The following is a 25,206-nucleotide window of genomic DNA, read 5'->3' as shown; positions in this document are numbered from 1 at the left end:
TAACGCCTTTATTCCACTATTCATTTCCTTCTCTCTGGGCCTCGAGTTTTTTCACGTAGTATAACTGCGCAGCGCATCTGTGTTGTACGTCACACGCATCACACACATGACCAACGTCGGCCAATAGTGAGCCTACGTGTAATATAAAAATCTCGAGGCCCAGAGAGAAGGAAATGAATATTGGAATAAAGTCTTTTTTTTTTTTTGCACAAAAAGTATTCTCGTCGCTTTATAAACTTAAGATTGAGCCACTGTAGTCACTTGGACTATATTAACGATGTCTTTAATAAATTTTCTGGGCCAGCAAGTTATAATGCCTTAGAAGCCTATGGAGGAGTGATCCAGCTCTCAGATTTAATCAAAAATATCTTCATTTGTGTTCCGAAGATGAACGAAGGTCTTACGGGGTTGGAACAACATGAGGGTGAGTAATTACTGACAGAATTTTCATTTTTGGGTGAACTAACCCTTTAAGTCACAAACATTTTAGGGTTATGCAGTTTAGACAGCACAAAGTCAGTGTATTCCACTGCTATGGAGGGTTTGTTGAGCTCTTCTGGAATATGTTGCAATATGAAAAAACAATAATTGTTATTAGTTTATTCATTTTATTAGATCCTTTTATACTCCTAACTTGATAGATATTTTCGTTTTTCTGTTGCCTTACAGTAATGTGTCTCAAGAAGAATGTGTGAGAGATGCATGTTTCACAGTTTATAGAGAGGGCTGAATTATTTAGTTCCTTGATGGATATATTGTTTAGTCTTTTCTATTAACAGAGAGATAAACAAATAACAAAAAGAGTCTCAGATCTCAAAAAGAGATCATATAAAACTTTTTTTGTAAAAGTTCAGCTTCAGGGCCCAGAATATATATTTTTCCCCTTCCCTATATTATGGCTGTGTTACAATAGATTGTGCTTATTTGCAGCACCCCATTACTTTGCGGTTAAGTGTCTTGGAAAAGCAAAGGAATTTGTGCCAGACATTTAAATGCTTTTTCCCCCTTAGTTATTGTTCTCTGTAAATATCAATTCATTGGCTCAATGCAGTTAATTCTATAATTAATATAATAATGGTGGCAAAACTAAAAAGTTTTTGTTTTTATATACATTGTTGTATGTAATACTAAATTGCTTAGTTGGGGACACTTAATATTCAACATAATTTTTTTAATTGATAGGTGACAGTACAACAACATTATGATAAAAACAGGGTTACATGTTCTTACAGACACATTTTGATCATGAAATAAAATACAGTACAAGCCAAAACACAAAGTGGTTATCTATGCATTTTGAGACCTTATTGTAATATGTGTCCAGAACTCTTCCCAAGGAGACAACCCCTCCTATCTGACATCGTTTACTCGTTTAAGCATAGATTCATAAGATTCAATTTCTACCATTGCTCTGGCCCACTCTTTCATTTTGTACTGAGGCTTTCATTGTCTTCCAGTGTCTCAAAATAATCCTACTAGCCTTTGTAATACATACCATAATAACAGAAAATACACGTTTTGAAACATTAGGTATTTGAGACTTGTCACCTAATAGACACAGTTTTGGAGTTAAAGATATTTTGGAGCCATACCAGCAACTTAAAACATACATAACTTGTTTCCAGAATGGTTTAACAAGACTACATTCCAAAATACAGTTTAAAAAGGTACTGATTTCCAGCTGGCATTTCCAACATAAATTGTCTTTCATCAGTTTCATCCTAAAAAGTCTTACCGGACTGTGGTAGTATCTGTGAAGAATCTTATATTGAGTGAACTTCCCCCTTGCTTCTTTTATATATTTACCCCACCAAAATGCTAGACCAGAGTCAATTTCTACACCTATATGGTCCTTAAATTTCCCAAGTCACTGCTCCTGAAGGAGTTTACCATTTTATATGATTGTGAGGATTTACAAGATTCTTGTGTTTTTTTAAGGTATCTTATAATAGGGTTGTCAACCGCAGGGCCAATTTTAGACAATATACAATAACGCAGCTGTAAAAACTTCCAAAACTGGTCTCTTCCTACAAGATTATAACATTTAATTAAATTTTCGTATGACGAAAATGCTTTTTACCAATTGAATTGCCAGGTTATACCATAATGAAGAATATTTCTGTAAATTGTGAGATAATTTGAATATTTTGTGAATACTAATCCAAGTATCTCTAGAATGAGCAAGAACGTCTCGGTTACGTATGTAACCCTCGCTCCCTGAGGAGGGAACGGAGACATTACGTCAGTGACTGACGAAATGAGGGTTTCCCTTAGAAGCCTATCACCTTTGAGTTCTTACAAAACGAGCCAATGGCAAAACAATGCCATGGGTCTGCGGAATTTGCATAGCGCAACTCCCCCCCCTGTCATGAAACTAGCACGGACGAAGGGCTAGGCTTAACGCAAGAACACCAAGGTACACTGGGTGGCATATCCCAGGTGGAATATGTAACACAGCACACGTTGGGAGGACTTAGAATACACATATGACCTGAGAGCGGGATTCATATGGAAACTCAGAGGTATCCAGCCCACAGGGTGGAATGTTTCAATCTTGAGATGGCAAATTCCGCAGACCCATGGCATTGTTTTGCCAATTGGCTCGTTTGGTAAGAAATCGAAGGTGATAGGATTCTAAGCAAAACCCCCATTTCGTGACTGAACGGAAGGGAACAGCTTTGTAGTATTACAAGCAGACTGCGAAAATACTTCAATGGGAGTAAAAGGTGAACATATTTTATATTCAACATTCATCCAGTCAGTTTTATCTTTTTCCTGATTCCAATATTTAGCTATTTTTGCCATAGCAAATGACAAATGATATAGTCTACAATCAGGAAAACCCAATCCTCCTCTTTAGGGGCAATTAACTTGTTTAGATTAATTATTGCCCTTTTCCCATCCCACAAAGTTGTTTTCATTAAAATGTCAAATTGTTAAAGAAATTAAGTAGGTATTTTAATTGGAAGCATCATTAGGACATAGTTAAGCTGGGGGGCTATCACCATCTTAATAATACAAATTTTTCCCCAAAGAGTCAATTTGATTTTCTCCCACTTCTCCAGGTTAGTTTTGAACATCTGTAGTGTTGCTATTATTTCCTCCTAAATATTTCATTCCCTTAGGGACCCATTTAAATTTAAACTTTTCTACCATAACTGGTAAACATGAATTGGAAAGGGGGGTAGCTTCAGATTTATTCCAGTTGACAGTGTAACCTGACAATTTTGAAAAGGATTGTATAACATCCATTAGCTGTGATAAAGAGGTCAGAGGATCAGTTATGACTGCAAAAATGTCATCTGCATCTAGTAAGAGTTTATGTTCTTTATCTCCTTCTTTCACTCCTCTAATCCCGGAGTGTGGATTTACTTATTGTAAAGTTAACGAAAGTTATCATGAGGACTGTAATGTTTAAAGCAGATGTCTTAACAAATGTCAGTAGACTGGGAAGATTTTGAAACGAGCCGTTCATTCATAAATGCGTAAAATCACAGTGAAAATACTAAATTAACAACTTTTTTACAACAGAAATGAACCATCACTGAACTTACTTAAGACTATGACACTATTTTCTTCTAGATTTGCTGTGCAGCCGAAACAAACTTTGTTGCATTATTTTTTCTGTTATCACTGTAAAGCTGCTTTGAAACAATCTGTATTGTAAAAAGCGCTATATAAATAAAGGTGACTTGACTTGTAATACGGGGAAATCAAGCAATGAATATTTGCTTGCAATAGCAATGCAATTTATATTATACTGTATATTCCATGTTTTTAGTCTGCATGTCCATTTGTGTGATGTCTGTACTGCAATGGAAGCTATTTGTGTTCATGGATCCAATGTGGAGAAACAGAAAGTGTTATCAAGCATCAAGAGCCCCACCAAGCAAGCGTACATCTCTCTGGTCACTTAAATGATGATTCTATCAGTATATTTTGACGTGAGAGAGCAACTCCCCATTCCCACACTGAAGAAACTGATATGGACCCTTCTCAAAGTACCTGCCTCCCCATATCTGAACACAACAACAAACTCAAGTGGACTAAATGCTCTTCTACCACAGGTTCTCACTAGAACCCAGATAACTTGAAGCAGGAACTTTTAGATTCCTTGTAAACTGAAAGAAATAAAGGCTGAAGAAGAGGAGGAGACGGGAGAGGAGGAGGAGGAGGGAGATGTGTGGGACCTCCTGTATGTTAAATGGAATTCAAGTCGAGGGTGCTGAGCAGGCAGAGTGGTGGGGCACTGGCTCCTTGACGGAACCGACCAGACTCAGCAGACACCAAGCAAGACAGGCACGTAAGACAAATCTTCTCCAAATATGTCCTTCAGTGGCTGTCTTTGTCTATATCTGTTTGTGTTTTTCTTTTTCTTCACCTCTCCACTGATGATTATTATTGTCTAATGTTATTTAATGAAAGAAATTTAAAAAACATTTTTAATTTAATGTATTATATACTGAACCTTCAATACATCTAATAGGGTGAATATAATTATAACAATATAAAATATAAATTAAAAATATATTTGAAACTTGATAATTTGGCTGGTTTGTAAGGTACTTGCTTGGATGAGTATGTCTTGACTGTTAAAGTGCCTGGACATAAATAACCAACCAATTCTGGAATAGGGTTTTCACACTGGCCTTCCCTTGCTATACGAGACAATGTATCGTCTGATTATGCTGATATTCTATAAACGTACATCAATTTCCTCACAGACTGAAACACTCAAGGATTGTTCGGTTTTGATGTTGGATGTGGAGAGCTGTCTAAATATGCAATTAGAAGACTGCAGAAAGTGAATTTAGATCAATTTAGAATTTCTTTTTTAAATGGATCATCATTTGTCAATACTGTTAATGGTTTGGGATGGATGAGGCAAGCCATATGCTTAAACACATTTGAGAGCTTCTTAAATAATAGTGCAATAGTGCAGTTGTCCTCAAGCCACTGGTTTGATAGGCACCAGCATGTGTCAGTAGAGATTTGTCATACGATCCCTTGGTGAGGAGCCCTGACTCCATTAAATGGACACCACCCCCCACCCCCCACCCCCCACACCCCTCTCTATCTCTCTCTATTTTACTTGTTATTTTACTTACTCACTTTTTCCCTTCATAGTCCTGCCACCCCACCACAGTGTTAGCAGCACTGACACAGTTTGCACAGATAAGCACTTTAGTTGCAATGTTTGTTTTTTTTACATAAAAAAAGCTTTCGGAAAGTCAGGGTGCTTTGGACTACACTGAATGTTAGAAAGCTAAATGTCAGCATTAGAAAATTATTATTATTTTTTTTTTTACAAAGTCATAAAGATAGATTTTCTCCATTTTCTCCAGAACAACTTGAGGAATTGCCTCATGCTTTTTTCTTATTTAAAGCTATATTAATGCAGTCAGAATTGTTTTGATTTAAATGTGTCTGATAAGAGACAAGATTGGTGGAATTAATTTTAAATTAGTGAATTAAAAATGGTTAGACCTAAAGTTTGAATGAGTATCAACTAACTAACAATGTTCTACTGAGGCTTGTGTGATGAAGTTTTTAAGGATTTATTGAGTTAAACAGAGAAATTGATCATTGTAAGCTAATAGACGATAAAAGACTTATTATCTAAACTGCACTTCAATAAAACAATACAATATTGAACTGTCATAATAGTACTTTTTAAGATATTTTTTATGAAATCTGAGAGCTGGCTTTTTTTTTTAAATAGTCCAAGTGACTACAGTGGCTCAACCTTAAGTTTATCAAGCGACAAGAATACTTTTTGTGTGCAAAAAAAATAAATAAAAAATAAAATAAAATAAAAATGTATTCAACTATTCATTTTCTTTTGTGTGGGCCTCTGACGTGAGTTCACGAAAACGCCACGACGCATGCGTGAGAACTGAGAAGATGACGCAGATGGGTCTCGATATAGTGTTTAAAATGGTTCTAAAGTGTACATTTCAGGGATGTCTGAATCGTGAGAAACCAACGAGAAAACGTAAAAGTGCCTTACCAATGCCGCAAAATGAATGGCTTACCTTTCACACTTTCCCATCAAATGATCGTGATTCCCATCATGATAGCGCTATCATGAACTTATGTCAAAGGCCCACACAGAAGAAAATGAATAGTTGAATTAAGTCGTTATTTTAGTTTTTATTCTTTTTTTGCAAAATGTATTCTCGTCGCTTGATAAACTTGATAAATGTCGATTGATAAACTTAAGGTTGAGCCAATGTAGTCACTGTAGTCACTTGGACTATTTTAACAATGTTTTACTAACTTTTCTGAGCCGGCAGAATGAAATTACATACTCACTATGAAGGAGTGAGCTAGCTCTCAGATTTCATCAAAAATATCTTAAATTATGTTCCGAAGATGAAAGAAAGTCTAACGGGTTTGGAATAACATGAGGGTGAGTAATTACTGACAGAATTTTCATTTTTGGGTGAACTAACCCTTTAAATATGGGAGCGAATCCCCTAAATTATTGTGTGTGTATAGAACTGAACTCACTCTCGAAATTATGATGATTGACACTGTGGTAACCATAGCAACGTTCTGGCATCTCGCACGTTTGATATCTGTTATTTTTTTTACCAAAGTAATATTACAGCGACCAAAGACTCGTTATGTTCAATGAACACTAAACCACCGTCGGCTGAGCCGTCTTGTTCCCTTTCAAGGGAACTCCCGTTGCGTCGAAAACTGACGCTATGGGAACGCTTTGCGTGATGACGTCTTGAAGCACATGTAAAATCAGTCCAATGGTGTGGCGGAACGTCAGAGGCGGGTGACGTCACGTACCAGGAAACTATAAAAGCCGGCCCAAAACAGAAAACGAAAGCTTTCTGAGTCTTCAGTTGCGCTCTGTGTGAAATCTGTCTGTATATTTGGTGTTGTCTGTCTATATCACATATATATATATATATATTCAGTATGGCGAGCAAGCAGCAGTTTAGAGTGTGTGTCCATCCCTGCCCGCGTTATTTAACGGGAGGTGATACTCACACTCTTTGTGTTGTTTGTTTGGGTGAGGAGCATGCCCAGTCAGCACTCGAGGGTGGTGACTGTGTGCATTGCGACGCGCTTCCATTGCGTTCGCTCCGATCCCGCTTGGCTCGGTTCACGATCGCGATCCCGCGATCGTGATCCGATCCCGATCGCGTTCCCCAGGGCTCTGGTCCCGCCGCTGCCGAGGCACGGCGGCAATCACAGACCTGGGGTTCGCAAATGGATCTATCAGTGGATGTTGAGACGGGCTCTGCCTTATCTCAGCCTCCTTCTGATAGATCCAGTGCCTCTCATCAGGGTGTGGAAGCACGCGTTGCGGTTTCTTCCCCCCCGATGGAGGCACCAATACTGCAATTGTCCAGCTCTGAGGAGTTGGACGTTGTTAGTATTGACGCTGAGTCTGAGGATTCGCCACCTCAGTATCATGCGTTTGAAGAACTGCTTGATGTTATCACTAGAGCTGTCGAGCGATTATCTATTGAGTGGCCAGAAGATAGGCAGGGCGCTCGTTCGAAAAGCAAGCTCGACGAACGTTTCCTGCCATCTCGTGCACAGCCTCAGTGCAGAAGCCTTCCGTTTTTCCCCGATCTCCACACTGAGGTGTCGAGATCGTGGGGGAAACCAGTGTCATATCGAGTGTATACTGCACAAACATCACACTATTCATCCATTCACAATTATAAAGAGCATGGTTATGGGGAGATGCCGAGGGTGGAAGAGACGCTCGCGAGCTATCTCTCTCCAGCAACGGCATCTTCTCTGAAGGCTCCTGCACTTCCATCCAAGCCAGTAAAAGTTACATCTTCCCTGGTTCATAAAGCTTATGCCGCCGCCGGTCAAGCTGCAGCGTGTTTACATACAATGTCCATAATGCAGGCTTACCAGGCTGAGTTATTGGGTGATTCTGTGGATGGCGGGGGTATTAGTGCTGATACGGTGTCTGAACTGCGTAGAGCCACAGATTTGTCTCTCAGGGCCACCAAGGAGACGGCTAAATCCATCGGCCGCTCTATGGCAGCCCTGGTGGCCACTGAGAGGCATCTGTGGCTCAACTTAAGTGACATAAAGGACAAAGAAAAACATGTTCTTTTAGTTGCACCAGTATCCACGCAAGGGTTATTTGGAGACGCAGTTAATAGTGCTGTAGCGAAGTCACAAGAAGCTTCAAAACAGGCAGCTGCACTTCAGAATCTTCTCCCCTGCCGTTCTTTCTATGAGGCTGCTGAGCGGGAGCAGTCTAAAAAGAGCGCTGAGCACCGCGCCACTCAGAAACAGAGCGTTTCCTCCCGTGCTCCCCCACAAAAATCTCGGGGACACGGAGGGCGCTCTCAAACCCAGCAGTCTTCGAGGGGTAAAACGGATCTGCAGACCGTTATTACCGCCAAGAAGGCTGCTGGGGAAAAGTCCTGATGTCTGAGGGCTCAGGACAAATGAGGGTAGTCCCCCCGAAGCAGAGCGGTTAACACCTCTTTTCACGGTGCCCGTCTCTCTTCGGTGCCCTCAGGGGACCGTTCTGCCAACCCTGCCACCTCTGGTGTTACAGGGCGCAGCGGTCTCCGGTGAGCACATATCTCAAGGTCCACCCGGAAACGTAGTGGCCTCGGGATGCCCGCCCCCTCTGAGGAGGGTGCTAGAGCAGTCTGTTTGGTCGTTCCCTGCCGGTGTGCCGTTACAGGGTGACGAACCGACTACTCAACAGCAGGAGAAAAATACGGTGCCGTCTCTCTTCGGTGCCCTCAGGGGACCGTTCTGCCAACCCTGCCGCCTCCGGTGTTACAGGGCGCAGCGGTCTCCGGCGAGCACATATCTCAAGGTCCACCCGGAAACGTAGTGGCCTCGGGATGCCCGCCCCCTCTGAGGAGGGTGCTGGAGCAGTCTGTTTGGTCGTTCCCTGCCGGTGCGCCGTTACAGGGCGACGAACCGACTACTCAACAGCAACAAAATCCAGAAACCAGTCTCGAGAGACTGGTACCTCTAGTAGAATATTTGACAGCGTGGAAGCTACTGTCAAATGTTTCTCGTTGGGTCCTGCAGACCGTGGAAAAAGGGTATTAGATACAATTCTATTAACGCCCACCGCGGTTTATGGGGGTCCTGCCCACAGTGGTGGGCCCCGAGCAGGTTCTGGTTGTGGAACATGAAGTAAACACTCTGTTAGAGAAAGGGGCCATAGAATATGTACCCCCCTCCAACAGGGAAACCGGGTTTTACAGCCGGTACTTCATAGTTCCAAAAAAGGACGGGGGATTGCGTCCCATTTTAGATCTTCGAGTTCTGTACGAGTCAGCCATGCAGCTCAAGTTCAAAATGTTAACCTTGAGACAAATCGTGCCACAGATCAGGTCCGAGGACTGGTTTGTCACGATAGACCTCAAGGACGCATATTCCATCCGTCCGTGTCATTGGAAGTTCCTGAGGTTTGCTTTCGGGGGCAAAGCATACCAATATCGAGTTCTTCCATTCGGCCTGGCTTTATCACCCCGCACTTTCACCAAATGCGTGGATGCAGCTCTGGCGCCTCTGCGCCTCCGGGGTATTCGCATCACGATCTACATCGACGATTGGTTGATTTTAGCTCAGTCGCATTAGATGGCGGTTCAAAATCGAGATGTTGTTCTCGCCCATATGAAAGAGTTGGGGTTACGGCTGAACGCCAAGAAGGGTGTGCTTTCTCCATTTTAGAGGACCACTTTTTTAGGCGTGGTTTGGGATTCAGTGTCGATGCAGGCGCGCCTGTCATCGCCACGCTTCGATTCCATCCTGGCAGCTGTGAGAAGTGTAAAGCTAGGCCAGCTACTCACTGTCAAACAGTTCCAGAGACTGTTGGGTTTCATGGCAGCAGCTTCCAACGGGATACCTTTTGGACTGCTGCACATGAGGCCCCTGCAGTGGTGGCTCAGGACCAGAGGGTTTTTCCCCGAGGGGCAACCCATTTCACACAATCAAGGTCACGCGGTGATGCCTACGTGCCTTGGTTATGTGGAAGAAACCTTGGTTCCTGTCCCAGGGCCCAGTGCTGGGAGCTCCTTGTCGTCGCAAACTGCTAACGACGGATGCTTCCCTCACGGGTTGGGGAGCGATCCTGAGGGTCGCTCATCTCAAGGTCTGTGGGAAGACCATCATCGTTCCTGGCATTCTATAGCCTAGAGATGTTAGCTGTCTTCCGGGCTCTGAGGAGCTTTATCACAGGTCTCAGGGGACACCATGTGTAGTACATACGGACAACACGTCGGTAGTCGCCTATATCAAGGGGGTTTGCGCTGGCATACCATATCCTCTTGTGGTCCCAGGGGAAGTTGCTGTCACTCAAGGCAGCCTACATCCCCGGGGTCCAGAATATAGGAGCAGACACTCTGTCGAGACAGGGGCCGAGGCCCGGGGAATGGTGGCTCCACCCCCGAGGTGGTGGAGCTGATATGGAAATTATAAGTGGATCTGTTTGCGTCTCGAGAGACGTCTCACTGTCCACTTTGGTTCTCCTTCACGCATCCAGCTCCTCTGGGACTGGATGCTATGGTACAGACGTGGCCGAGGCTACGTCTGTACGCCTTTCCCCCAGTTGCTCTGCTCCCGGGAGTTCTGGAAAGAGTTCGCAGGGACCGGGTCCATCTACTTCTTATAGCCCCGCGCTGGCCGGGCAGAGTATGGTTTCCCGATCTTGTGTCCCTCCTCGACGGGCATCCTCTGGAGTTACCCGTCAGGAGGGACCTTCTGTCCCAGGCAGAGGGCTCGATATTTCACCCTCGGCCAGAACTGTGGAACCTGTGGGCTTGGCCTCTGAGGGGGCCCAGCTCATAGAGTCAGGTCTCTCAACCGAGGTTGTTGAGACCATTCTACAGTCCAGAGCTCCCTCCACGAGGAAACTTTATGCCCTGAAGTGGAGAGTATTCACTTATTGGTGTAGTGACCGTCGGTTGGACCCAGTCCACTGCCCAATTGGTACAGTGCTGGAGTTCCTGCAGGAACGGTTCACTGCAGGTCTGACCCCGTCCACTTTAAAGGTTTATGTGGCGGCCGTAGGTGCTTACCACAGTCCTTTGGGTGGAATGTCTGTGGGGAAAGACCCTTTGGTATCTCGTTTCCCTCGTGGCACTTGGAGGTCCTCCTCCCTTTCGAAATCGGACCAGGAGGCGAATAATTTGCTTTGCCCTGTTCGGGCGTTAGACGCGTATGTCCACAGAGCTGCCCTGTGGCGTAAAAGTGACTTTTGCTCCCCTAACAAGGGAGGTCCAGTGTCTAAGCAAAGGATGAGCAAGTGGGTGGTTGAGACTATCTCACTGGCTTATGAGGCGGCTGGACAGCCTTCTCCTTTGGCTGTCCGGTCGCTCTCTACTAGGAGTATGGCGGCCTCTAAGGCCCTTATATCAGGAGTATCGTTACAGGACGTCTGTGATGCGGCAGGCTGGTCCTCACCGCACACCTTCGTCAGGTTCTACTCTCTGGATTTAGACTCTACTCCAGGGTCTCATGTTTTGTCTTCTTAGTGCTGCTCACATGATTACACACAGGACAGACATTTGTAGCTATGGAGGCGTTGGTATAGACGTTCCCATAGCGTCAGTTTTCGACGCAACGGGAGTTCCCTTGAAAGGGAACGCCTCGGTTACGACTGTAACCTCGGTTCCCTGAAGAGGGAACGAGCGTTGCGTCGCCCTGCCATATCTCCTTCATGCCTGTCAGCTCGACTTCAGACTTTTACGAAGCTTTCGTTTTCTGTTTTGGGCCGGCTTTTATAGTTTCCTGGTACGTGACGTCACCCGCCTCTGACGTTCCGCCACACCATTGGACTGATTTTACATGTGCTTCAAGACGTCATCACGCAAAGCGTTCCCATAGCGTCAGTTTTCGACGCAACGCTCGTTCCCTCTTCAGGGAACCGAGGTTACAGTCGTAACCGAGGCGTTTTGTTTATATGTGAAAGCACGCTCTTTAAGTGTTGTCACTTATGTCCACTTATTATAAGCAACGTTTATTAAGTATCTTTGGACATGTTGTTTGGACTTGGCTCATATAGCGATCCAGTTTAGTGCAGGTTGCATTATTTTGGTATTTGGAAATAAGTTTATTATGGGCTTGATCTTATTTGCGTTTTTCTTTCTAGCATGATCTGGCAACACTAATGAGTCAAGACATTTCTTGTTCCCTGTGATGTCTTGCACCGCGTGTACAGAAGAGAGACACAACTTTGATACACGTTTAAAAACATCATTAACAATTATTTGTTCACTTCAGTTCCGTACACACTGCATAGAATGTGTGTAAATGTGGTTGTCACTACTTGAATTTTTCATGAGTTAAGAATGTGGTTGTCCCTCCCGTAAATTGCTGAACTGTGTGCTTACAGAACAGGATTAAGTACTAAAAGGTGAACTGACCACTGAATTTACCTGCACTGTGTATGTGGCCTATGAGCCCATGCTGCATCATGTTGTCCCAAATGCATTAATGTATGAATTTCTAAATAATTCCTATATTGTGTTATGAATTTCCATTCTTCATCATTTTCATGCCATTTTATTTATATATTTATTTGTCATGAATTTTATTTCACAGGACTAAGACGGAGTGAGGTACAGTCAGCGAGACAGCTGAAAAAAGCCAACTCTAAAAGTAAACATAACGCTTTGCTTTTTACTGCTGCCAAAACAAGGGCGTGTTGATGTTCAAGAAGTGTTAACAAAGGGTCAGAAGGTTCACACTGGTTAGTTACGGTACATCTTCTAGAAGACAGATTTCAGGACAAGAATGAGATTGTACACTTCAAAGTAAATCAGGACGTCAGATTGCCACGCTCTTCAAAAATTTATTCTGAGAAGACGACTGATCAGAACCAACAGACTGTTTTGAGCTACATCAGAAGTTGGAAGTATAAGTTGGAAACAATGGAGCATCTTCCACAGACAAAAGGCAAGGGAGTCTTTATGTTTGCCAAGAGGCGTCAAAGGATGGATGATCTTTCTGCAGAACAAGAGGAAATGAGACGAAAAGGCATACCAGTGGATGCAATTGTGGAACCAGTAGGTGAAATTGTAAACCGTCCTCCGCAAGAAGAAAGTACACAAGCCCCACAAGATGTATATGAAAGACAACAACAGCAGTATCAAGAGCAGCCAATTCAGCAACAGATGTTGCCACAATCAGCAAATGGTATGAATGGTCTGGATCCATACCAAGGATTGGCTGTTTCCAGACCCCTTGTTCCCAACAGAACTGCTAAGCCCTTCCTTGGTGGTCATAGTCAAGGCCAAAAAACGTTTTCACCAGTCTCAAGTGTCTCAAGCGCAACACCTAAGAAACTTGAAAACATATTCAAAGTTAATGTTCCAGTAAACACAACCCCACAAGTTTGGTCCCCCACATCAGACATCATTGCTTCACGTGATGAACGTATTGCTATACCTGCAATTAAAAGGAGGATCCTACCAGAAACTAAAAGGAGAGGAGCAAGCAAGGCAGACTTAGAAGAAATTACCCTGCTTAAAAAGAAAGGTGATCAGAAGTCCTTAACAGAGTCAGTTCCAGAAGAGGACTTTCTCAGTCTGGGTGCTGAAGCATGCAATTTCATGCAAGCTCCAAAGATCAAGCAGAAAAACCCTCCACCTGTCCTACCCAAACCTGTTATCAACCCAGCTCACCCTCCTTGGTCCGCAGAGGGCCGTGCCATCTCTAGGAGTCCCCTTGCAGCATCAAGCTTAGTTCCAGTTATGGGACACACCCAGGTACAGGCAGTACCCCAACAAAACCCACCAAAGCTACAGCCTGCTGGAAAAGCCCGGCCCTCATTATCATCTCAACCGATATCACAGCAGGCATCACCTGCTTGGGTTCCATCCCACTCACCAGATCTGCATCAATCAGCCTGGACTCCAAAACCACATCAGGCACAAAAGCCAGATTCACTCCATGCTGGTGCTTCCCAGGTTAAAACATCAAGGTCACAAAATGATGGTAACTCTGTTGCTTCTTGTCCACCCCAACACCTGGGCACATATGTTCAGGCATCTAAGGCTCCATCAGCTTCTCCTAAAGGGTATTCATCAGATGCAGGTGATTCTGAGGGGCTGAACCTTAAAGGAAAAGGAGCTGAACTGTTTGCGCGTAGACAGTCCCGTATGGAAAAATTTGTGGTGGACGATGAGACTGTGCGAGCCAACAAGGCAAGATCCTCATCGCCAACACTTTCAATGCCAAGCACTTGGAAATACTCTTCTAATGTCCGTGCCCCACCTCCAGTGTCCTACAATCCTATTTTGTCCCCCTTTTATCCTCTTGCAGCAGTTAAACAACCCCCTCCTTCAACTAGTCCAAAGATAAAGCCTAAAGCAAGCAAGGAGAAGATGAATCCACCACCCAAACATCTCAATGTTCTGGACATTATGAAACATCAGCCTTACCAACTGAACTCCTCACTTTTTACCTACAACTCCACTCTAGAGGCTAAGGAATCAGTTTCCCCTGAAGAGTCTAAACAAACTTCTTATCAACCCCTTACCAGTTTTAAGACCCAGTCCCTCGCTTATGAGCCATCTACAACATTCTCTCCATCCCCAAATAGTTTTTTCAAAAGTTCACAGCCAGTTCTAAAGCCATCTAAAGCCACTGGAGAGGTAAGTGTTCCATACCCATTTGTCCATCAGTCTACATCAAATGAGGCAACCATTGTTCCACGACAATTAGATGGGAAACGGCAGTCCATGTATGATGGCCCCAGAAACATCTCCAATGCTCCTGGAAGCACTGGGGCCAATCTTTTTGTAGGGTCTTCTTTACCCATGAATAATGAATATGCTTCACGATGTGCATTACCAGTGACTCCAAGACCAAAGTTTTCAGCCAAAAAGTCAAACACTGGCAAGCAATGGAAACCAATCATTTTACAACTTTAGGTCATGACATGCTTTTTGTATTATTTTAATGTCTCTTGATTCACTTTTAATGTTAGTAAAGTTAGTAAAAAAAAATGTTGGCAAAAAAAAGAAAGAAAAAAGAATAGAATAGAATATACATGAAAAACATTTTGTTTTGGCAGATTCAAAAAATGCTGTTTTTGCAGTTAGGAGGAATTTTTGTGGTCTGAACAATTTTTCTATTGTACAATGACAAAGGATCAAAGAAAGTTTGATTCCTCATGTAATGACCCTTTTAATGATACCTTCAATCTAGATAAATGCTTAAGATAATAATTTCATACATTATAGAACAGTTCTAAAATTTATAGCATAGCCTACATTGATTTGATTATATTTGATTAGTTTCACAATTTTATTTTGATTTCCATGTGAATGACAATTGCATTTATTTTTATCTGTATTTTGTAGAGAAAAAAACAACAAAAAACTGATAAATATTTTCTCATTATGCCAAATGGCCCTGGATTGTGAAAAGGAATTTACATTTCTGATATGTGTGGCCAGGCAAAGCACCAATGAAATAATGAGTGTTAAAAGCATTAGGTGCTACATTTTGGCTACAGTTCCAAATCAACATACTAGATCTCTCCCTGGACTGAGTTTCCTTTGCAATTCTGTCAGACCTCTAATTCATTCTTATGTACTTTGTAAATTAATTATTTGTACTGTATTTAGCAGACTGTTCAAATGCAGAAAACAAAGGATGGGTGTACAGAATACTTTTAACATTAATTTGTACTAATTCAAATATCAATCTGAACAATGTTACTTCTGTTCTTGTTTCTTCTTTCCCTTGCACTTCTTGATGTCTCCCTTTAATAAAATCTCCATCAGCTCTGTCTCACTTAATGCTTTCTGTGCTCTCTATTTGCTTTTCTTTACCAATTTTACCACAGTTCTCTCTCTGGTATTTCCATATTGCTCATGTTACTCTACCTGCTTTCTATCTGTTTCTGCAAAGACCAGTCCTTAAACGAAACACCTTCAGTGTAATAAAAATACACCTTGGGTCAATAAGTTCTAAATTAAGTAAAAAAATAAATAAAAAAAAGTAACTTAAATTATGTGATTTTGCATTGGCATACCATATTTGAACAGTGTCGACAGGTGTAGTCTTTATTCTGTCCGAATAATTCTGTTCTTCACAAATTGTTGAAATACTATGGGTAGCTTTTCTTAACTCTGCACGTAGCTCATTTTAAATATAGCTCTCGCTTCACCATGTTTGCAACACACAAACCCTAATAAGACACCATCTCTGCTTAGCAATCTGATAGGTCTTGCACTTATTAACTAGTCAAGTGCCTTTAACTAGAGGTAAGTGCTGAAATAACCCCATCCCCAACTCAATCATCATGTTCTAATGACGACACTAGAACACAGCATGGCAATGCTGTCATGACACAGGCAATGTCAGAATTTTTTAGATAATAATTTGGAGATTGTGTTCAGAGCTTACTTTATGACTTGCAGACATTTCTTTTTTTCCTCCAATGAAGTCCCCCCACCTTCCCAAGCTGAGTATAGACTTTTGAAGTTAAGTTACAAAGTTATGGAAAATCAAAAATATTTCAGGATGACTGTTTGAAAAATAGAAGAAAAAAAAACATAATCACAATATTTGTCAAATATATAGGCCTATATTTTGTATTATTATATGATTAATGTGTTAAATGTGATTAATGTTTGATGTTTTTTTTATTTTAATTATATATAATTCAATTACATACATTTTACGTGCCTACATACAATAATTTACAACTATTACATGTCTCTATTATTAACTGATATTCATATTTATTAATATTTAAAAAAATCTTACTCTTATCAAGAGTGTCACCACTCTCAAAAATGTTGTGACAGTCTAATTATAAATCATGACGACTAATTATAACCACAGAATTAATCCAGTGCCAACCAACCCCAGTAGCCAAACAACCCTGACCTCCCCTAACCTAAAATGAGCGCAATGTCTCTGTAGAGCATTTACAGACACTGTCCAGATGAGGGCAGTCTAAATGCATGTAATAATTTATATTTTATTTGGTGTAAAAAGTCTTGTTAGAAATCCAAAAGCATCAAAAGTTTCTTTATGTTACAAACTAAATCTGTGATTACTTGATAAGGCTTATGAGTCAACTACTGTGTCAACATGTTTTACTTGAACTAATAAGTGAATGTCCTTCTGTCTTGCTCTGTAGGGATTCAGCAGGAGCCAGTCATTGTCTTTTCCTCAGAGACTGTCCTATGTGTCTTCCGCTTTCCCTGTATCCACCTCAGGTGTCCATCCAACACGTGAATCAATGAACAGACAATATTCTTGGTCGGAGCAGCCCAAAAAACGACTCCCTTCTATGGAGGCAGTTGCTCAAAGCCCCTTGGTTCTCGATGAGGTCAAAATGTCTGCTACTCATAGAAAATCACTACCAGAAACGCCAGCAGAATGGAAGCAAAGAGTATTCTATGAGTTAGCTGGTTGCCCACAGGAGATGGCGCCTGTAATAGCTGTTACATCCCCTACTAACAGCTTTTCTTCAGTGCCAAAAGAACCCATTGTATATGGGCCGCCTTTCCGTTCATTCCAGCCTCTGGTGACCAACAACAGGTACAGCAAGGGTAGTTCTCTGCCAAGTAATTCCACACATCACACAAACTATCCACAATCGCATAGAGTCAGTTGGAAACTGTAATCAAAATATTATTGTGATTGATCAAAATAAATAGAATAGCTATTAAATGGGGCTTTATGAGTTGATATTTGAATTGATTCATTACAGAAGTTTTAGGAAATTTGTTATTCAGTAAAAACTAAAATATAAAATGTGTCCTTTTGTTCATTGCTATTCAGTGTATAATATTGGTGTGCAATTAACTTGGTACAAGTAATCAATTTTGTGGCTGTTGGGAGTGAGCAGATAAGTGGACAAAACCACATTTAGTTTTTGTAGTTTATAAGAGTAATAATAAATAGATACTTATATTCATCATCGTCAATACAGGACAGCTTTCAGCTTTTAAAATCAGCTTTTAGTGATTTAAATGAAGCAGGACTGTGTGTAGGCTACTGACAAAAAAAATCATTCTTACCAGGAACTGTGTGTGTACCTACTCTGAGTAAAATCTGCTTTGGGTGGGTGTGGAATTTAATATAATTACTATGTATCTTTTACACTATGAGCACAAAAGGAGTGAAAGTCACTTTTTTTCAGGGGAGTTGGTATTAGGTTGGAAACTTTAAATTGACCTCAAAGAGGAAATTCTTTTACACAGTATGTGTGTATGTTTTCTGTTATAAAGGGGAGAACGGGAAGTGTTGTAACACGGGGTTAGATGTCAAACTGTCTGTTTGACATGTCAGAAAAGAGCTGTGGTGACGTCATCAATATCATACACTCCAATCTTCTTTTTGAGATCACAGGAGAAATTGCCCAGACTGAGAGCAAATTTGTACATTTTATGAAAAAAAAAAAAAAAAGATTTTCAGGTAAGAAAGTAAGTTTTCATCAAGATTATTTTTTGCTAAGTAATCATTGAATTATACATGCAATTATTTAACTTACATGACCTGTAGTAACTGTTTCTCTAGTTTAATTTGATGCTGTAGTATTTATGCTAACTTCAAACCCACATGTCATGGCTGTTTGGGGTGGGGATAGTTGTAACAGTTTATTAAAATACTCTGTGTTCGGGCCAATTACCAAGATCAGAGCCCTCTCCCCGGACAGCACGCCAAATACGTTTACCAATTTAATCTATCCGACTTATTTGTAAGTGTGAACTCCTGAAATTGCATAGTGTGTAGGCCAACATCTGTCCCTAGTTACAACTCAACCCAGTAGTGGGGTAGATTATAACACCGGAACTCTTTGTATTTGACATTAACTCACATGTTGTACATATCCAAGAGAGTTATATTTGCAGTAGACAAATGTGGCTACCATGTATGAAAATTTTAGATATATAGCACAAACAACCACTGAGTTACTGATGCTCAAACAAAAAGTTTTACAACCATCCCCGGTCTCCCCCTATTTTGGTTTGACTTCTGTCTTGTAAAGTTGATCTATTTAGTTGTGCATGCAACCATGATTAATCTGAACTACGGATGTGATTTAGATCTCACATTACAAACATGACAGTTTAGGTAAGCCTCCAAAATAAAATAAAAAAATGTTTAAATAAAACAGTATTCAGACTTTGTTGGAAATTGTGTAATTGTGGTGATTTCACTGTTATTCCAAACACTATCTCACGACCAATTCGTACAGATTTGTACGAGTGAGTACGAGGTGGCTAATTCGTACGAATTCATATGATTTGTCTAAACCCCAGTGATGGGTAGGTTTAGGGGCGGGGTCAGGGGTAGGTAATTCATACGTATTCAGCTTTCCTGTAGCTCAAACAGTAGAGCGTTGGCGCTTGCAACTGCAATGTCATGGGTTCGATTCCCAGGGAAAGCTAGAACTGATAAGAATGTAAATGTGAACCTTTAAATGCAATGTAAGTCGCTTTGGATATAAGCGTCTGCCAAATGCAAAACTGTATGATTTAGCAAAAATTTCTCAAATTCGTACAAGTGAGGTCATATGAATTTGTACGAATTAGCCACCTTGTAAAATACGTACTCCTGATTGCAGGAAATAAAAACGTTTTTTATTGAACATTGATGGAGCAAAAGATTTTGTATGAAAATAAATCATAAAAGTGTTTTATTGGTTCAATCAAGTTTTTAATGTTTATATGTTTATGTGGTATTTTATTATGCTTTAAAGGCCCCCTGAAATCAAAACTTAAGTTTTTTAGTATTTAGTATGAATATATTAGTCTTAAAGTTATGAATAAGTTGGTGTGTTCCAAAACAATGACAAAATTCGCATTTAGAAGATATAAGCATTCAAAAGTTACAGTCCCTCACTTCAGCTAAAATGGATCACGGATTTTTATGACTTCACCACAGACTTCAGCTTCTCATCACATCTTCCCCCTGGCCAAAGCAACCATTGCGTTGACACGTCGCGGAGCAATATGGGTTTTTGCCAGGGTCGATATTGTCCTCACCACTTTTTGAAACATCTAGTGGCACGGATGTACCTAATACAAATAAATAAAACATCTCCATCTAACTAGCAGGCCATTAATTTCGTTTGTTTGTCAAGTAAGAGGCGTTCTAGCGCTGAAATGTATTGTTTTTAAATCAAGCTGCTGAGTGCTCGTTGCCGCTGCCATCATTGTCATGGAAACAATGTTCTCTTGTGGCTCATGCACAGTCTTCACTCGGATGCGCGCTTCAATCTATCGCCGTTGCGGAGACTCTCTATTCGTTCCGCTGAAATCACAAAACAAAATGCACACAAACGTGTCCCTGCTTGATATACAACCACTGATAAACATATTCGGTTTTGACGGTTTTGTTTGTGTGCACTTTTGACCATAAAAGTACACAAGCTATATTCACGGATCTATGCATTTATTCACGTGACAATTCTCAGCATTAACAATATATATTAGTAGAGGCTAGCACGAGTGAAGGGCCAGGCTAACGCAAGAATACCAAGGTACACTGGGTAGCATATCCCAGATGGAATAAGTGACACAATGCCTACCTGCAGGAAGGACTTAGAATACACATATGACCCGAGTACGGGATGCATGGAGAACTCAGAGGTATCCAGCCCGAAGGGTGGAATGTTTCAACCTCGAGATGGCAAGAGGGGTCTTGCCGAGGGAAAACACGTGCTCGGAGGAGACTTACCGTGGAATATACACATGTGGGGGTTGCCCAACTGGGGATCCATGCACATGGAGGCACCTAACTGTTAAGTAGGTTTCTGGACTGTATTGACTGGTTCTGACTTAATTGGGATCATCACCGGGAATCGGTAAGAATGCACAAAAGTCCAAAAGTCCAAACACTTTTATTTAATAGTAGATTCAAGCCATCAACATACTCAATACGGTGCATTAACAGATGTATGTGATATTAAGGATGTGTGTATGTGAGGTTTCTATAATAAAAACAGAAATATAAATAATCAGTTTACAGTAATAAATGATAAACATTTAACTCAAAAAGAATAAACACGTGAGGATACATTGCTATAAATGTAAACAATTGACTATTAATATACACGTGACTATCATCTTAAAACCATATCTCAACTGAGTGTAATCTTCACAATCCACATAAATATGGCTTAATGGCATCTGTACAGTGTAAACAAAAAGTAAAGTAAACATATGGAAAATATGAGTCGTTATCATTATTTCACTTATGCAGCGCGCATCGGAACACACGTGCAAAGATTATGCACAGTCATACCGCTAACATTAGCTTCAAGTAAATACGAATACACTCAACATCAGAACGTTTCAACACATAATACAACAAATAGCAATATAAACAAGATTAACCCTTTAGAACCTGAAGCTAAAATAGGTGTTTTTCACATATTTAGATTTTTTTTTACTGTAAAATTCAAAAGCAGTGTGCTATCTTCATGTGCAAGGTGTCATCTTCGTAACACTTTATAATAACGTTCAGTTGTAAGTCATTTATATGTGGTTAGTTAATGATGAACTAATCGTTTACAAAACATTCATAAATGATTAGCAAGTGTTATACTAACATTTTATGTATGCTTTGTAAATTCTGTTACAAGTCATTTACAATTGATTAGTAAATGATTAACTAATTATTTACGAAACATGACTATGCGTTCATAAATGATTAATAAGTGATATGTTAATTATTGTATGTATATTTTGTAGATTCAGTTATAAGTAATTTACAATTGATTAGTTAATGATTAACTAATGATTTACAAAACATGAATATGCGTTTCATAAATGTTTAATAAATGATGTTGTTATTTTTTGTATGTATGTAGCAATTAGAGGGTGCAGAAAGTGTTGTAAATGCCTTGTATACACGTACAGATCATTTGTAACTGGTGAGTAACAGTGTTCAACACAATGATGTCTAAACGCATGAATAAATCATTTACAACACTTTCTGCATCCCCTAATCTAAAGTGTAAACTATTCATCACTTGTAAATGTGTTACACATCATTCGTAGATTACCACTTCAAGAATCAATAAGGCATAAGATCAACGAATCTTATCTACGAATGATGTGTAACACATTTACAAGTGATGAATAGTTTACACTTTAGATTAGGGGATGCAGAAAGTGTTGTAAATGATTTATTCATGCATTTACACATCTATAACGGGTGTTGAACACTGTAGTGTGTACTGCAGCGTAAGTGCTGACTGGTGAGGGTGTAAACAGCTGCTGTCTTCTCTGAAACACATGGAGTCTTTAACCACTGTGCACCTGATGTGAGCAAAGCATACAAACATTTTTTAACAATTTATTAAACATTTATGAAACGCATAGTCATGTTTTGTAAATGATTAGTTAATCATTAACTAATGACATTTATGAAACGCATAGTCATGTTTTGTAAATGATTAGTCAATCATTAACTAATGATGATTGTGTCATATTTACATAACAAGTTAATCATTAACTAATCAAATGTAAATGACTTATAACTGAATCTACAAAACATACATAAAATAATGAACATATCACTTATTAATCATTTATGAACGCATAGTCATGTTTCATAAATGATTAGTTAATCATTAACTAATCACTTGTAAATGACTTATAACGGAATTTACAAAACATACATAAAATGTTAGTACATCACTTGCTAATCATTTATAAATGTTTTGTAAATGATTAGTTAACAACCACTTATAAATGACTTACCCCCGATGGGGTAACACACCACATGCTAAGATACGTGAAAGAGTAATAGCCAATCGTCTCCCAAGTTTCATTAAAAATCATCCCAATCCCCTCTTCTGCTGTCTACCACTTCTTTCGCCATGTATTTGTTCGTTTATTTTATTATTTTATGCAATCCAAAACACTCTAACCTGCCGCGTCTCGTATCTCTCTGTTCAAATCCTTCCTTCCCGCTCTGCCAGAAAGCTGCTGTCATTTGCTGACGGAAAGCATGAAATTACAATAATAAGCCGCATATATTGCATGTTGTCTACTGTCAGGGGCAATTTGAATGTTTTTGATAGTGCAAACGGTTGAAGAGTTACGGTAAAATGAATACAGCTTTTTGGTATGTGTCGGCGACGACACAGCCGGTTTAAAAGGGTTAAAGACGGTATATGTGGAAAATAAACTTACTTTCAAAGTTACGCACACTCATCTATGGCTTGAATGCACACGAGCCCTCCACAGCTTTCAAGCAAAACATAACAAGTTGCGTCAAACTCTGGGGGCGGGACTAAGTTACGACTGTCAATAATAATAATAACCGACCAACAAGAATTTACTTACTGAGCCTTTTCAACACTAACTGATCTCGAGGGCTGACCAACCAGGCATGCACTCTGGTGATGGCATCAACGGTGCAGGAGGAACTCATCTGAGTAAAATAGTGCACGTATCTAGTCTGTGGAGTGGAATGGCGCAGCAAGCGATGACACGAGCAGGTCCTACTTACTGGCTACTGGGAGCGAGTACACGAGAAGACACTGGCTTTACAGGAACATTGTAGAATCTCGCGAAAGTGTTAGGTGTCGCCCAGCCTGCAGCTCTGCAGATGTCTGTTAGCGAGACGCCATGCACTAGAGCCCAGGAGGAAGCCACACTCCTGGTGGAGTGTGTCTTCACCCCTAGGGGGCATGGCAGGCCCTGCACCTGGTAAGCCAAGACAATGGCATCCACTATCCAGTGAGACAGCCTCTGCTTGAAGAGAGCCTTTCCCTTCAACTTCCCACCGAAACAGACAAAGAGCTGGGCTGAGGTCCTGAAACACAGCGTTCTGTCTACGTAAGCACGAAGGGCGCGTACTCTGCCCTACAAAGGCAAAATACCTTAACTCGCTAGAGTGTGGAACTGAGAAAAATGACTTTAAAGATTTTTAGTTGTCCCGCCAAATTAATAGGTAGGACACTGGAAATATGGCAATTAGATGTTTTAGTAATGAAAATTATCTACATAAAAAAAATCTTGAGCTCAAACTTGACTTTTGACCACTATTTTAAAGTTACTGTAGGCTACTCTGCCTTTGTATTGTCAGCAAAAAGTGAGAAGTCATGCCAAGGCAAAATGGAGTAACCTCCACATTATCAATATTTGGTTGGTGATCACCATTAACAAAATGATTATAGTTAACACCTGTATAAAATCTAGTCATTATGGCATTTATTTTGCAGGATTTACAATTACTTATAGCCATCTACTTATTGCTATCCTGTGCTTTGGTTGCATTCTGATGGCATTATTAATATATTTGACATGACAAAACACCTCCTTAGATATATTAGTCCAGCGTTGGCTCGACCGTGTTAAGTTTCGGCACTCCGCCAGCTACATGCATGAGTGTTTCAACCAGGTCCGGTACCCAAACTGGGTGAGGCGGGGCTTTAGTTCTTTGTTGTATTCATCTGCTACAACATGTGTAACAATTGTCTGTCAACTGTGGGGCACGAGGCTGCCTGCCCCACAGCTCTATAAGCTTTGACCACAAGAGTGGACGAAAACCTACAGGCCTTGGAGGGGTGCTTTGGATCACGCGCCAGGTGGAAGCGCTCTGGGGACACAATTGCATCGCCACAGCGCGCTCCACCAGGGGGACCCCAGGGGGACCCCAGTGTACCCGTTGATCCCGCAATGAGAACATGACTTATCCACGAGCGCTGCAAGCCACTGCACAGACCAGAAGCAGGATTGTGAATCTGCTGTAACGCGCCGTCACACCAACACCGACTGAAGAGCACTCGTTGATTGAAGAAGGCAAAGTAGAAGCACATATGCACTTCAGCTCCGAAGCAGAAACATAATGCGAGATTGCACTCGCGGCTCCTTTTATACCAAAGACCAAATTGCAAATTCCAAAGACCCATGGTATTTTCATACTCTCAGGTGATAGTGCTCTCTAGCGAAACCCCCATTCGTCAGTCTCTGACATAACTCGTAGTGACTGACTGAAAGGGATCCAGGTTATCCCGGTATATTTTTCCTATTGATATGAAAAATCGTGTACAATTTAGCAATATAGCGGTGAATTGTGTATATGATGAATATTATGATGTTATGATTTTAGGCTACTATACCTTTCTCCACCTAAGTTGTTCAAAGTGTTTGTATGCTGATATTTATGTAACATAATGGAACTTTTCTTTATCAGCATTACTTAGTTCCCTTTAACAGGTATCTTAAAGGATTCAAAGGAAGACAAAGGCTGGTA

General features: G+C 40.8%; 1 protein-coding gene across 3 annotated transcripts; it reads left to right on the top strand.

Moving 5' to 3' along the window:
- Positions 1-2,660: 2,660 nt before the first annotated feature.
- On the top strand, positions 2,661-19,629 carry synpo2b (synaptopodin 2b). Of its 3 annotated transcripts, none has more exons than XM_082162736.1 (3): positions 2,661-4,299; positions 12,565-14,618; positions 17,123-19,629. In XM_082162736.1, exons 2-3 carry the CDS (start codon positions 12,894-12,896, stop codon positions 17,609-17,611), a joined length of 2,214 nt encoding a protein of 737 aa, XP_082018862.1. In that variant the 5' UTR covers positions 2,661-4,299; positions 12,565-12,893; the 3' UTR covers positions 17,612-19,629. The 3 variants fall into 3 exon arrangements, with proteins under 3 accessions (XP_082018862.1, XP_082018860.1, XP_082018861.1); XM_082162734.1 differs by having other exon boundaries at positions 2,661-4,303; XM_082162735.1 differs by lacking the exon at positions 2,661-4,299 and having other exon boundaries at positions 11,919-14,618.
- The last annotated feature ends 5,577 nt before the right edge of the window (positions 19,630-25,206 follow it).

This window comes from Leuciscus leuciscus (genome assembly GCF_965113295.1).
Source record: "Leuciscus leuciscus genome assembly, chromosome: 3".
Classification (NCBI taxonomy): Eukaryota; Metazoa; Chordata; class Actinopteri; order Cypriniformes; family Leuciscidae; genus Leuciscus; species Leuciscus leuciscus.
This window is presented reverse-complemented; position numbering and strand designations above follow the sequence as displayed.